The sequence below is a fragment of the Anabrus simplex genome, chromosome 1 (genome assembly GCF_040414725.1).
Source record: "Anabrus simplex isolate iqAnaSimp1 chromosome 1, ASM4041472v1, whole genome shotgun sequence".
NCBI classification, from domain to species: Eukaryota; Metazoa; Arthropoda; class Insecta; order Orthoptera; family Tettigoniidae; genus Anabrus; species Anabrus simplex.
This window is the reverse complement of record NC_090265.1, coordinates 1491288110-1491302556: the sequence shown is the minus strand read 5'-3', so window position 1 is coordinate 1491302556 and position 14447 is coordinate 1491288110. Positions and strand designations below refer to the sequence as shown.

At 37.3% G+C, this 14447-nt stretch overlaps 1 protein-coding gene across 4 annotated transcripts in view; it reads right to left on the bottom strand.

The window, feature by feature from the left end:
- Window positions 1–14447, bottom strand: part of fy (fuzzy planar cell polarity protein-like protein) — a 196502-nt gene that overhangs the window by 105068 nt on the left and 76987 nt on the right. For all 4 annotated transcript variants that reach the window (XM_067153250.2, XM_067153251.2, XM_067153249.2 and 1 more), the window contains exon 4: window positions 6106–6216. In XM_067153250.2, the coding sequence (XP_067009351.2) occupies window positions 6106–6216 (111 nt within the window). The remainder of the gene's footprint in view (window positions 1–6105; window positions 6217–14447) is intronic.

Below are 14447 nucleotides of genomic sequence, written 5' to 3'. Positions count from 1 at the left end.
TGTGGGCACACATGATGCAGGATCTATTGCAGGCAACAAAAAATAGTCTTCATAACAGCTGACCCAGCTGACCAAAGCCAGCAAATAGCAACATAAGAAATGTTCACAAATCTGAGATTGATAGCGCCTCCGTTTTAATTCTTCTATACTGGTAGGGGCAGCTTGGTGAGTCCCTGGCAAGCATATAGGAAGGATCTCTCCTCTGCGCTACTCAGGTATCGTTTCACATCATTTTTATTATTTTTTTACCCGGTGAACTTAGCAGAAAACTGCCAGATTATAACTGAACATTTTTGAGGATATATTTCCATGTAAATTAAGAATTCTCTTGTTCCTACTTTAACGTTTTGTACTTCTAGAAACATCACCTCTAATAGTCTTTTTTCTTTTTTATGAAATAAATGCATGTTTATACTAAGCATGATTGCCAATTAGTCCAGCTGTAGAAATTTAAGATAAAGGAACATTGTAATTTAAGTCAATTTTATTATTTTTCAGATCAAATGTGAAAAGACACCAAATAAACCATCATAGAAATACTGCGATGCTTTTGACACGACTGCAGAAAGCTGTGTCAATGCAGCTTTTCTAGCAGTCCACTGTGAACAGCAACCAACAACAATTTTCTGTAGACCTGTGCATTGCAATGGTGTGCGCTAATATCCCCCTGCATAAACTGGAGCATCTTCAAACTTCAACAAGCAGCCAGGAGCAATCACCAAGTTGGAGAAGAGTGGCTTTCCTCTGGTGGAGTCATTTAGGGTTGTGGAAGAAGTCAGGGGAAGTTTTGACTGAACCTCTCAGAAGGCAGCAGCTGTCAGAAAAAAGTTCTATAAGAGTTCTGCAGCAGAATCCATGATGGAAAGCGACGGTAAAAGTAGATAGGGTTCTACGAGGTGAGGTAGATGAAGCAGTTGAACTAAAACCAGATGAAGTGGCTTCACTGAAGTTTTGTCCAATCACTTCCTGTGATGTTGAGAGATCTTTCTCTCAATACAAAACATTCTGCCCGATAGGAGAACAAGATTGTTACCAGAAAACATTGAAAAGTTGCTTGTTGTAAATTCCTTTTATAGTAATTGAGTGTGTTATTAAATTATAAGTATTTTTTCATGCCTATTTTATACATTAGTGCATATTTTGGCTAATTTAAGAGCCTATATGCCTGCCCATTTTAACTGTTTTTAGTGCCTATAATTCTCATCTCGAGATATAACATACCATTAGAAGGGCTGGCTGGTCATGCTATTGAAGTTGTACGGGGATGGGGGGGTACTGAACAGATATTTAGCTTTGATCATGGAATGTGCTAGTGGCATGTGACGGACACTAACCCAAGGATACCAAGAACATTTTAAGGCAATAAAATACAACAGATATTCAGCTTTTGCAGAACAAATTTATAATAATAACCATAATTTTTGCCGGGCTGAGTGGCTCAGATGGATGAGGTGCTGGCCTTCTGACCCCAACTTGGCAGGTTTGATCCAGGCTCTGTCCGGTGGTATTTGAAGGTGTTCAAATATGTCAGCCTCATGTCGGTAGGTTTACTGGCACATAAAAGAACTCCTGCGGGACTAAATTCTTGCAACTCAGCGTCTCCGAAAACTATAAAAAAGTAGTTCGTGGGACGTAAAACCAATAACATTACCACAATTTTCAAGGCATTGAGAAAGGAATGAACGTAATCTTTAAATGTAATTACACTGTAGAGTTAAATACTGTACCCATGAAAATATTTATGGCACAGAAAAAAGATCCTGACAAGATTTTAAATGAAACCACAACTAATAACATACTGTTTACAACCTTGAGATGAGACAATGTCATGTCCCATTTCACACATTCCTCAATCAAAGCTGAACATCTGTTCAGTACCTGTCTAACAACTTCATAGCATGTCCAGCCAACCCTACTAATGGTAAGTTATATTATAATACAACATTTTAAGGTCAAGCATTCAGGTTTGCACACTCTGTCATTCTTTTCTTCTTTATTTTTACAGTTTATTACATCTGGGCTACATTTTATCTTAATGAGACACCTATGTGGATTAGTATGTTTTAAATAAGTTTTAATAATAATAATAATAATAATAATAATAATAATAATAATAATAATAATAATAATAATAATAATAATAATAATAATAATAATAATAATAATAATAATAATAATAATAATAATAATAATAATAATAATAATAATCCTTTCAGACTTAAATTTAAGAGGAAATTCTTTGCAGGCACTCTTAATGTAAATTCCTTGCTAAAAACCGGCAAACAGAAAGAACTGGAGATTTTCCTAGATAGACATGAAATCCAGATCTTAGCAGCTCAAGAGACACGGTTTATGGATGAGAATGTAACAGAAACCAAAAATTATAGAATCTTTAAAGGTAAACCAGCAATCAAAATTATGAAAGGAATGCCACTACTAGGTACCGCCTTCTATGTCCATAAAGCAATAGTTGATAATGTTATAGAATTCAAATCTAGTTCAGAAAGGTTATCTCTTCTCACACTTAAATGCAAGAACAAAAAGTATACATTTGTTAACTGTCATGCACCAATAAATGAAGATAATAGCAAGAACCCAAGTAAAACTGAAGAATTCTGGAGTCTTCTAGATGATGAAATGTCAAAAATTCCAAAAGCAAATGTTATTATTCTACTAGGTGATTTTAATGCACAGATAAGCAAAGAAAAAGTTTTCAGCAAAACAGTAGGGGCATATCCGGCACACAAAAGAACAAACAAAAATGGCATGAGACTAATTAATCTCTGTAAATCCTTTCACCTAAAATTAACGTCGACCTTCTTTAAGAAACTTCCAAGAAAGGCTAAAACATGGGTGTCCCCAAATCCGATGTTAGGTGAGTTTCAGTTGGACCATGTAGCTATTTCTCAAAAAAGTATTAAGGAAATTATGAATGTTAAAGTAATAAGAAGTGGGGAGTTTGACTCCGATCATTACCTCTCTAAAATTAAGCTAAAGCTCCTACCTCGCAGAAATCAAAGAAGGCCGAGAAAATTAAAATACAACATAGATAGGCTCAACATTACACAAGCAGCTATAGAAAACTTTCAGGAAGAAATTAAAATAACTCAGCATGGCAAATGGCCAGAATTATCTAAACAGATTAATAGTGCAGTGAAGAAAGTATTTGGATCAGTTAAAACTAAAAAGAAAGTATGGTGGAATAACGTATGTGAGGAAGCACTTATGGAAAGAACGAAAATGTGGAAAAAATGGAAATGTTCCAGAAAGAATGAACACTATGAGCTATTTAAACAACAAAGAAAGGAAACAACAAGAATAATAAGGCAGGTTAAAAGATCTTTTGAAAAATCGCAGCTAGTAGAAATTGAGAATAATTTTGTAAGAAATAACTCCCAAAATTTCTATCAGACCTTTAAGAATAACCTGAAAGGTTATCAATCCCGGAGCATTTGCTTCAGAGATGCAAATAGTAATATTGGCCTTAACAATGCCGAGAATTGTGAGATTCTGGCAAAACACTTCGAACACCTGCTGAACTGCCCTGAGCCAAATCATAAATTAGAATTTTCAGAAATTCAGGAAAATCTAGAAACTGATTCACCTCCAACAGCAGAAGAAATAAAGGAAGCAATAAAAAATCTTAGAAATAACAAAGCTAGTGGGGAAGACTCCATAACAGCTGAACTTTTAAAATGGGTTGAATCAAAAATTATAGAAGATCTGCAAATAATCTTTGAAGAAATTTGGGAAACAGAAAAGATCCCAGAGGATTGGAAAGTGGCTCTAATACACCCATTACACAAGAAGAGTAACAAGCAAGATGTCAACAACTACAGAGGTTGCCAGTTGCTTACAAGATATTCTCAACAATACTACTAAATAGAGTAAAATCGACACTGGACAGTCAATTGGGTGAATATCAAGGTGGATTTAGAGAAGGAAGATCTTGCTCCAAACAGATTTTCAACCTGAAATCTATAATTCGACACAGATTAATAAACTCCAAAGACATAATTGTAACATTTATTGACTTTAAAAAAGCTTTTGACTCTGTTTATAGGGAAACCCTAGATAAAGTAATCCGTGAATTTGGAGTTAAAACTAAATTGGCAAACCTAATTCGTGAAACACTTACAGACACTATCTCAAAAGTAAAATTTATGGGTGAAGTATCTGGACCTTTCAAAATAAATACAGGTGTCAGGCAGGGCGATGGTCTATCTCCACTCCTTTTCAATTGTGTCATGGAAAAAATTGTAAGAATTTGGAATGAAAAACTGAAAGAATCTAAAATATTGCCGCTCATGCTGGGGAAGAAGAACAAAGGTGTTGCAATAAATTGCCTAGCATTTGCAGATGACTTTGCCATACTTTCAGAAAGCCTTACAGATGCAGTAATGCAAGTCAATCTCCTTGAAAAGACAGCCAACATGACAGGGTTGAGAATCTCTGCCGAGAAAACAAAATTTTGGACGAATATAAAGAGTGCCCCAAAGTTTTTAGTAACAGATATTGGTTAAATAGAAAAGGTAAAGAAATTCAAATATTTGGGTGAGACAATTCAAGAAAATGGTTTAGAAAAATCTGCTATAGAGGAGAGGATACAAAAGATGGAAAGAGCATATGGTATAACTAAGAATACAACAAAAAGTGCTTATCAAGAAAACTTAAAATAAAGCACTACAACACAGTAGTGAAACCAGAATGCCTTTATGCCAGCGAATGTCTAGCACTGAACTACAAGCTTGATAAATTAGAAATATTAGAAAGAAGAATTATAAGGAAAATATTAGGTCCTCTAAGAATTGCAGAGTTTTGGAAATTAAGAAGTAACAATGAAATTTACCAGAATGTAGAAAACATATCAGAAACAATAAGGAAAAGGAGATTGCTATTTCTTGGACACATTTACAGAATGGATGACAATAGACTAACTAAACGAATCTTCAAGTACCTTTGGGAAAAGAAATCAACTACCACCTGGATTCAAGAAGTCAAGAAAGACCTGGAAAGGAACAACATACGAGAAGAAGAATTATTGGAAAGAAAGATTTTTAGGAAGAAAGTCTTACAAATGGAAGGATTACAAGGGAGGAAGGAAAGGATAACAGGCACAAAGTGGACTGAAGACAGGAAAAAGAAACACAGTGAAACAATGAAAGAATACTGGAAGAAAAGGAAAGAACAACTAAGGGGGAACAATTGAAATTGTAACATGGTCCTTAGAAGGCCGGAATGCAATAATAATAATAATAATAATAATAATAATAATAATAATAATAATAATAATAATAATAATAATAATAAAATCAATATCTCGGAATGCAAAACTTAGACACTATAATACAGTGATCAAACCTGAAGCGTTATATGCCTCAGAAACCTTAATCATTGGTGGCGGATCTTTAACTAAAGACACTGAGAAACAAGAAAGGAAAATTTTACGAAAATTTTTGGCCCAGGTTGTACAGATGGAATATGGAGAAAAAAATCATCCCAGGAGATATATTGTCATTCTGAAAAAATTTATCACACTTTTTGGAAAAGACAATTGAAATTCTATGGACACATTATCAGAATGAACACTAACAGGCTAACTAAAAGAATTCTCAACCTGGCTCTTTCGTCTAAAACTAAGAACAGCTGGCTTCGTGAAATTGAAACAGATCTCCAAGAAATCAATATCTCAGAAGACATTGTACAGGACAGATGTAAATTCAGAACCAAAATCGACAATCACCACTTTGAAGACAAACCCAACACCAGAGCTACTATAACTTGGACAGAAGAACAAAGGAAGAAGCTCAGCGAGAGGATGAAAAGATTTTGGGAGGAAAAGAAGGCCAACACATCAGCTAAGCAAGTTCAACCATGCTCCTGAATAGGGCATAACGACGAAAAAAAAAAAAAAAAAAAACCTAATGATGATAATAATAATACAACTATCAGCACTGTTTTTAACATAATGACTTTGATATTTTACAATGATTATAACTCAAAATCCTATGAGTCAGATAACATGTTCTAACAGTTTACAATTCATGTCCATATGAGAACTAATATGTTATCTCAAGTTATCTCAAAATATTTATAGAAACAAACCTGCAACATGAAGTTCTCTTGGCACAGGATAACTTCATCTAAACCCAAAAGATCTGTATAAGAAGTGCTTTCCAAGCATTCCAGGAGCCGATCGACAAGTGGATAACATACCTAGAAGGAGGTGGAAAAACACGAGTATGAAATTAATTTAAAGATAAAAGTTATTGAACCAAGGGCAAAAAATATGATTATTAATTATGTATTAAATTAACACTGAAAACTAAAATTTAATGAATCAATATTTAAGAAAAAATGTTATCCAGCATTGGATTAACTGTTGTAAGACATACTGATTTTTTTGGCAGAGTTATGAAAATGGTCAGATTTTGTTCTACTTATAATTATGTATTAAAGTTAGTTTCATAGCTAATGATTTCCTGACTATTATAATTGTTATTATCTTTTCTTTCTTTCTTTCTTTCTTTCTTTCTTTCTTTCTTTCTTTCTTTCTTTCTTTCTATACTTGATTTCAGCCATCTATAGAAGATGTAAAATAACTATTTTTGGTCTCCTTTCTTGATTTTTGATCTCTCTAGTACTTCATCTTTTCACTGTGTTCTTTTCTTCTTTCATCTACCAATACTGTTGCATGCTTTCTGCCTTTTTCTGGACAACCCCATAACTTTCCAGTCTTATTGCAAAATGTAAGCGTGTCTAGGATTTCTACTTTCCCAATCTGAATTTCTGTTAAATCTGTTTTCACTTTGACAAATGAACTTATTTGTGTTTTGGGATTTTTGTTAAAATGGAAAAAATTTTTGTCAGGCATTCAAGGTTCATACAGGCATGGCGGGTCTATGTTTGACGTGTTAGCCAGGCTAACACAAACTAAAACGAAAGATCAATGAATATGACTACATGATATTACGGCATATAAATTGTTTATTTAACCCTTCAAGCCAGTATTAAAAGTTAGCCGAGTTGTACACTACAGCAGTAATAAATTTTAGAAAAATATCACATTTTTTCATGCTGTCACAAAATATACTATAACTTATAAACGACTTGTCTGGTTTTATCTAAAATAAGAGGATACATAGCTCATATCATGCAGATATTGTATCTACATACAAAAGCAAATTGAAAAATGCCTAGTTACCTTCTTGTTGGAATAAAATTTGAATCAACAAGTGTCCATGACCACTCGGGTGAGCATTCACTTATATTACTATCATTAAGTACAACACACACAATTTCCTGCTGTGCATAGTCATCATCACTAACACTTTCATTATCACTCAGATTATTCTCATAACTATTTTCTCCTAACATATGTTCGAGAGCTGTATTAGATAAATACAGACCATGCAAGGACGCCACCATGTTGTCTACAATGATCGACATTGATGGAACAAATTCGTTTTACACCAACACAATGCCGCATTATGGTAGGAGATACTCCCCTGCATAGAATGATACCCTGTGCTGCGAGCCATGCTAAAAGTTCACGTTGACAACGAACAGATGTCACGCATATGTACATCTAAAACATCACTAGCCTAGTCTGTACAGGTATACGTCTAACCGCTCCTGGCTTATGTTTTGTAGGTCCATACACCTACATGTCAAACCGAATTGAGCGGTTAATAGCGTATACTATATTATAACAAAAATAAAACCTAATTCTCTTACCCATAAATATCACTTTAAGTGACAAAAGCTCAGCATCTGTCAAACGATTAAGATATTACAATAACGAAGCTTTATTATAATCCACCTGTTCAATACGTTAAGAACAGGTGGATTATAATAAAGCTTTATTATTGTAATTAACAGATTTCAATATGGATTAAAACATGAGATTAGTTACTTGCAATGATTAAGATATGCCGACAGTGTTCTCTGTTTGCCGTCTCGCTGAGGCAAAACATGCAGAGCTCGAATTCAGTTGGGGAACGCTTGTGCATTCAATGCACTTAGTAAAACAGCACAGAGCTGAACATGCTGGCAAATAGGCTCGCGTGTTTGCCCCAGTTGAGAGGCTAACTTAACAGTAATCGCTTGCAGTGTTCAGTCGTGATTGTTATGAGCATGTCTTCTGCCTGCAATGGCTTTATTGTTACTAAAGGGAGATTCAGTTATGTGTGAGGATGAATGCTGCTGTGTTATTGAGGACTTATAGTCATTCTCTAACCGAACTATTGCTGATAAGATACAAATCATAGACAATGGGAGAGACACTCCCAGTATATCAGCTATGGTAATATGAAAGAATAGGCAAAGTGCATTGTTTTAATGAATCCTGGTATGCAAATTATACATGGCTGTGTGGCTGAAGGAAATGGTATTCCTTGCATTGCTGGCCTTACCTTTTATTTTCAACAGATACAAATGTTTGGACAACAAAGGGAGTTAGTGATGTTAACAGTTATTATGTTCAAAAGAAACGACATGAACAGTCTGTAGACCATGTTAATTCCAAAATAGCTTTACTGAAGTTCAGCAGCACAGTGTGCTAAGTGCCATGCATCTTGGTAGGTGTGTTATTTACCAACTGATGAGCCCAACTTAGTACACTGGGGAAAAATGCAAGCAACCAGAAATGAGTTAGCTGGAAAATTGCCAGGGACCATCAAAACCGGCAGAGAATATTAGAGAAAATTAAGAGTCTTCATGATGATACAATATAACAGAGATTTAGAAAAGTCACTCATCAGAATATAGGACGAGTTTTGAATATGATATGGGACACAAATTTTTTTTGTTTGCTATTTGCGTTATGTTGCACCGACACAGATAGGTCTTATGGCGACGATGGGACAGGAAAGGCCTAGAAATGGGGAGGCCGCGGCCTTAATTAAGGTACAGCCCCAGCATTTGCCAGGTGTGAAAATGGTAAACCATGGAAAACCATCTTCAGGGCTGCCGACAATGGGGTTCAACCCACTATCTCCTGAATGCAAGCTCACAGCTGTGCGCTCCTAGCCACATGGCCAACTCACCCAGTACACAAATCTTCGAGTGAGAATTCAAGTGTGGTAATACTATGGTGAGGGATGCTATGGCTAAGCAAGGAAAATGGATATGTTGCAGCAAGAATTAAGGATCTTTGAATTGAATTAAGCATGGATGTTATATTATGTTATGTTACGTTATGTTATGAGAGTCTTCAAGAATAATTTGTGGTTAGATAAACAAAAAGTTACAATATTCAATTTACTACAGTAGTAGGAAACTGTACTTACTTGGTAGAAAATGACACAGGTGATTAAGTCTTCAAAAGTTTCCCACTAGTAAGTGTACTATACGTGAACCTTTTCTTGAGCCCGATTTTTACGAGATGTGGAGTAAGGAGGGAGCGCTGCTGGTTCCGGTTATACTGCCAACTGGATGGAAATGAAATCTGAATTGAATCGATAATATGATCGATCGATATGAACTTTCTAAACATTTATTCTCTTACGTCAACAACTGTGTCACACATACATTACTTAACATTATATAACATTTCTCGATGCGAATCTTGTTACTAGCATGAATGATATAGTTTGGCTTTGCTGTGTAAACAACAACAGTACTAGTTCGTAAAATGTACGCCAGATGTCGCACAGCGATGAATAAGCGATTCGTAGTTTGTGTTTCAAAGGTTGCCAATATGGATGTCGGAGATAACCGAGGTCTACCGATTCAGCACTAGGGAGCTCAGGGCTCAAGAAAAGGTTCGCGTATAGTAATGTTGTTTTATGCAAAAGTTGTCTGCATAGCTAGTTCATGTTGCATCTTTATGAAGTTCCTGGATATAAAAGATCTATGAAGTATACTCTATACTGCTAACACAATTTATTTACACAGGAAGAGCATTTGATTATGATAGTTATGTCTTAGTGAAGGATATACTCGTAGAATTAGGAAATGTTAGGATCATCTATATGAAACGACTGATGTAAACACAATTGAAATTATGGATATTAGAGTCATCTAACAAGTTACAACAGGAATAATCATTTATTTGCCTGAATCATTATGATGATTGATTGTATTTGGAGCATCATTGAAAGAAGATGTAGAGGACAAGGATGTTATACGCCTTCAAGTTAATTATATGTTGAAATATGTTGCAGCCCTACTGTTGTTTTATTTTCAGGTAGATAATTATTGCACATTACATATTATCCTCAGTGATTCTGTGTATGGTAGAAATTGTGATTTTTCAGCTTGAACTATAAGAGATTGAAGGAATGGCCAGAGCTGAAATCTTCAAATCATATTTGTTTGCAATGTTATTGTTTCAGCCTCTCAGCATTCTTAACATTTGATTTTTCTTAGTTGATTTATCCACTGAGGCTAGTAATGATACTTTTACATTGATTTATAGGATTACACCTAAGTGATTTAATTTTTCTTTGAAACGGAGGAATAACATGAAGGAATGTAAGAGTGGCCACTTATAATCAATCACATGCAATGAAATACACTGACTGACAGAGCAAATGCAACACCAAGAAGGAGTGGTCAGAACTTTATGCCAATTGCAGGGTAGACTGACGTCACTGAGGTATGCTCATGATGTGAAATGTGTCGCTGTGCTGCGCACGTAGCGAACGATAAATGGGACACGGCGTTGGCGAATGGCCCACTTCGTACCGTGTTTTCTCAGCCGACAGTCATTGTAGAACGTGTTGTCGTGTGCCACAGGACACGTGTATAGCTAAGAATGCCAGGCCGCCATCAACGGAGGCATTTCCAGCAGACAGACGATTTTACGAGGGGTATGGTGATCGGGCTGAGAAGGGCAGGTTGGTCACTTCGTCAAATCGCAGCCGATACCCATAGGGATGTGTCCACAGTGCAGCGCCCGTGGCGAAGATGGTTGGCGCAGGGACATGTGGCACGTGCGAGGGGTCCAGGCGCAGCCCGAGTGACGTCAGCACGCGAGGATCGGCGCATCCGCCGCCAAGCAGTGGCAGCCCCGCACGCCACGTCAACCGCCATTCTTCAGCATGTGCAAGACACCCTGGCTGTTCCAATATCGACCAGAACAATTTCCCGTCGATTGGTTGAAGGAGGCCTGCACTCCCGACGTCCGCTCAGAAGACTACCATTGACTCCACAGCATAGACGTGCACGCCTGGCATGGTGCCGGGCTAGAGCGACTTGGATGAGGGAATGGCGGAACGTCGTGTTCTCCGATTGAGTCACGCTTCTGTTCTGTCAGTGATAGTCACCGCAGACGAGTGTGGCGTCGGCGTGGAGAAAGGTCAAATCCAGCAGTAACTGTGGAACGCCCTACCGCTAGACAACGCGGCATCATGGTTTGGGGCGCTATTGCGTATGATTCCACGTCACCTCTAGTGCGTATTCAAGGCACGTTAAATGCCCACCGCTACGTGGCACTCCCATACCTTCAGGGGCTGCCCAATGCTCTGTTTCAGCAGGATAATGCCCGCCCACACACTGCTCGCATCTCCCAACAGGCTCTACGAGGTGTACAGATGCTTCCGTGGTCAGCGTACTCTCCAGATCTCTCACCAATCGAACATGTGTGGGATCTCATTGGACGCCGTTTGCAAACTCTGCCCCAGCCTCGTACGGACGACCAACTGTGGCAAATGGTTGACAGAGAATGGAGAACCATCCCTCAGGACACCATCCGCACTCTTATTGACTCTGTACCTCGATGTGTTTCTGCGTGCATCGCCGCTCGCAGTGGTCCTACATCCTACTGAGTCGATGTCGTGCGCATTGTGTAACCTGCATATCGGTTTGAAATAAACATCAATTATTCGTCCGTGGCGTCTCTGTTTTTTCCCCAACTTTCATCCCTTTCGAACCACTCCTTCTTGGTGTTGCATTTGCTCTGTCAGTCAGTGTATATTATAACAGAGAAGTAATGAGACTAAAAAGAAGGTGCAGGTTGGAAAAAAAAAGAGTTAGAAATGGCTGTGGAAGTAAGGAGAAATTGAAGGAACTTATTAGGAAATTGAGTCTAGCAAAGAAGTCAGCTAAGGATAACATGACAGTAAGCATAATGGGCGGTCATACAAGTTTTAGTGAAAAATGGAAGAGTATGTATAGGTACAGTAAAACCTCGTTAATTCGAAGTCGTTGGGACTCAAAAATCGGACTTCGAATTACATGATTTCGAATTAACCGCCAATTCGCAATTCAGAAGTACCAACCCTTGCCGCATTACAAAATATTCTAAGGCCCGTTACTGCATGCAGTTAACCTTGATTCACAGTTTATACCTTTCAAATGCCATGAAAAAAGAACTATTTCCAAAATGTATCAAGAAGGTGGATTTACAGTATTCAAATAATGCACTCGGATATCACACTGGTAAACATAACCTCACGCAACGAAAGAAAGAAAAAAAAAAAAAAAAAAAAGCAGGATTTAAAGACGAGGAGAAATCTATGCTGGCTCCCATGTGCAAGTGCTTTATTAATTGGATTACTATACTGTATGCATTTTAGATGCCTTGTATTTATACACAGAAAGTACCCGATGCCCTTAAAATCGAACTTTTCTATGACTCTATCCTTGTACGATTTTCCGCCATGGCACTTATACTTCAGAAATGTAAACACTTGCCGCGTCACAAAGTATTCTAAGACCCATTATGCAAGCACCTCGATTCACAGTTTAAACCTTTCAAATGCCATGGAAAAAACTATTTCCGAAATGTATCCAACAAGGTGCATTTACAATGTTCAAATAATGCACTTGGATAAATCACTGACAAACATAACCTTACGCAACGAAAGAAAAAAAAAATCGCACAATTCAAAGACGAGGATAAATTATGCTGGTTCCCCTGTGCAAATGCATTATTTTTTGGATTTCTTTACTGTTTGCATTTTTATTATAGATGCTTTGTACTGGCATGGAAAGTGCCCGACGCTCTTAAAACATTGTGGCTTATCGAACTTTCCTATGACGAGGGGATAAACTATCTCGCTTCCATGTGCATTGTAACGCACTACTATGACCCCCATCCCTCACACTTGTACGATTTCCCGGCTGGCAATTTCTCCTTTAAAACCATAAGACCGTTTGGGCTCACATAAAAATAAAGCAATGCAGTTTCACCGGCAATGACAATATTGTTCGGTGCATACGAATTTATTATATGAGCCACGTTTTCGTCAACTGTCGGCATCGCCAGTGTTCGCGGATTCTGTTTTCCCGCACAGTGCCTGTTGCGTGATATTACGGCGTTCCTTAAAAGGTTGAATACAAAAGAATTCTGATTTCATTCAACTTAGCAATCATGAAGCGCACTGTAGACCCACCGAAGTGAGTGTAAGTGCGGAAAGCTACCCCTCCACGTTACGGAACGCGCGGTCTATTATGACGCGGAGCGGATAAATTTTGAGTTGAAATTACTCTGTAACATGCTATTGTTTTAAACTGTAAAGGCAGTTTCGAATTAAGTTTTAATTTTGGTAATGGGGCCGACATTGTACTTCGAATTACGAATTATCCGTATTTCGAATTAAACAATTTAAATAACATGCAAAACTCTATCTCGTGTTTCTGGGAACGAGAGCTTCTTCGAATTGGGCGGGATTTTGAATTAACCGATTTTGAATTATTGAGGTTCTACTGTACTTTAAGGCAGAAACAGGTTCCAAGAAGGATATTCCAGGAACCATTCATGAACAAGGGGAGTGTGTCTGCAAAGATCTTCAAAGAGCAGAAGTATTCAGTTAGCAGTATGTAAAAATTGTTGGTTACAAGGATGATGTCCAGATAGATGAGGTGACTAATACTAGAGAAGTATTAAAATTTACCTATGTTAACAGTGACATTTACAGTAAGATACAAAAGTTGAAAACTAGAAAAGCGGCTGGAATTGATAAGATTTTTGGGGATATACTAAAGACAATTGGTTGGGATATAGTACCATATATGAAGTACTTATCTGATTATTGTTTGCATGAAGGAGCTATACCAAATTAATGAAGAGTTGCTATAGTAGCCCCTGTGTATGAAGGAAAGGATGATAGACATAAAACTGAAAATTACAGGCCAGTCAGTTTGACATGCATTGCATGTAAGCCTTGGGAAAGTATTCTTTCTGATTATATTAGACATGTTGAGAAACTAATAACTGGTTTGATGGAGGCAGTTTGGGTTTAGGAAAGGTTATTCCACTAAGCTCAACTTGTAGGATTTCAGCAAGATATAGCAGATATCCTGGATTCAGGTCAAATGGACTGTATAGCGATTGACATATCTAAGGAATTCAATGAGGTAGATCATGCGAGACTACTGGCAAAGAAATGAGTGCAATTGGACTTGACAAAAGAGTGACTGAATGGGTGGCTATGTTTCTAGAAAACATAACTCAGAGAATTAGGGTAGGTGAGGCTTTATCTGTCCCTGTAATAATTAAG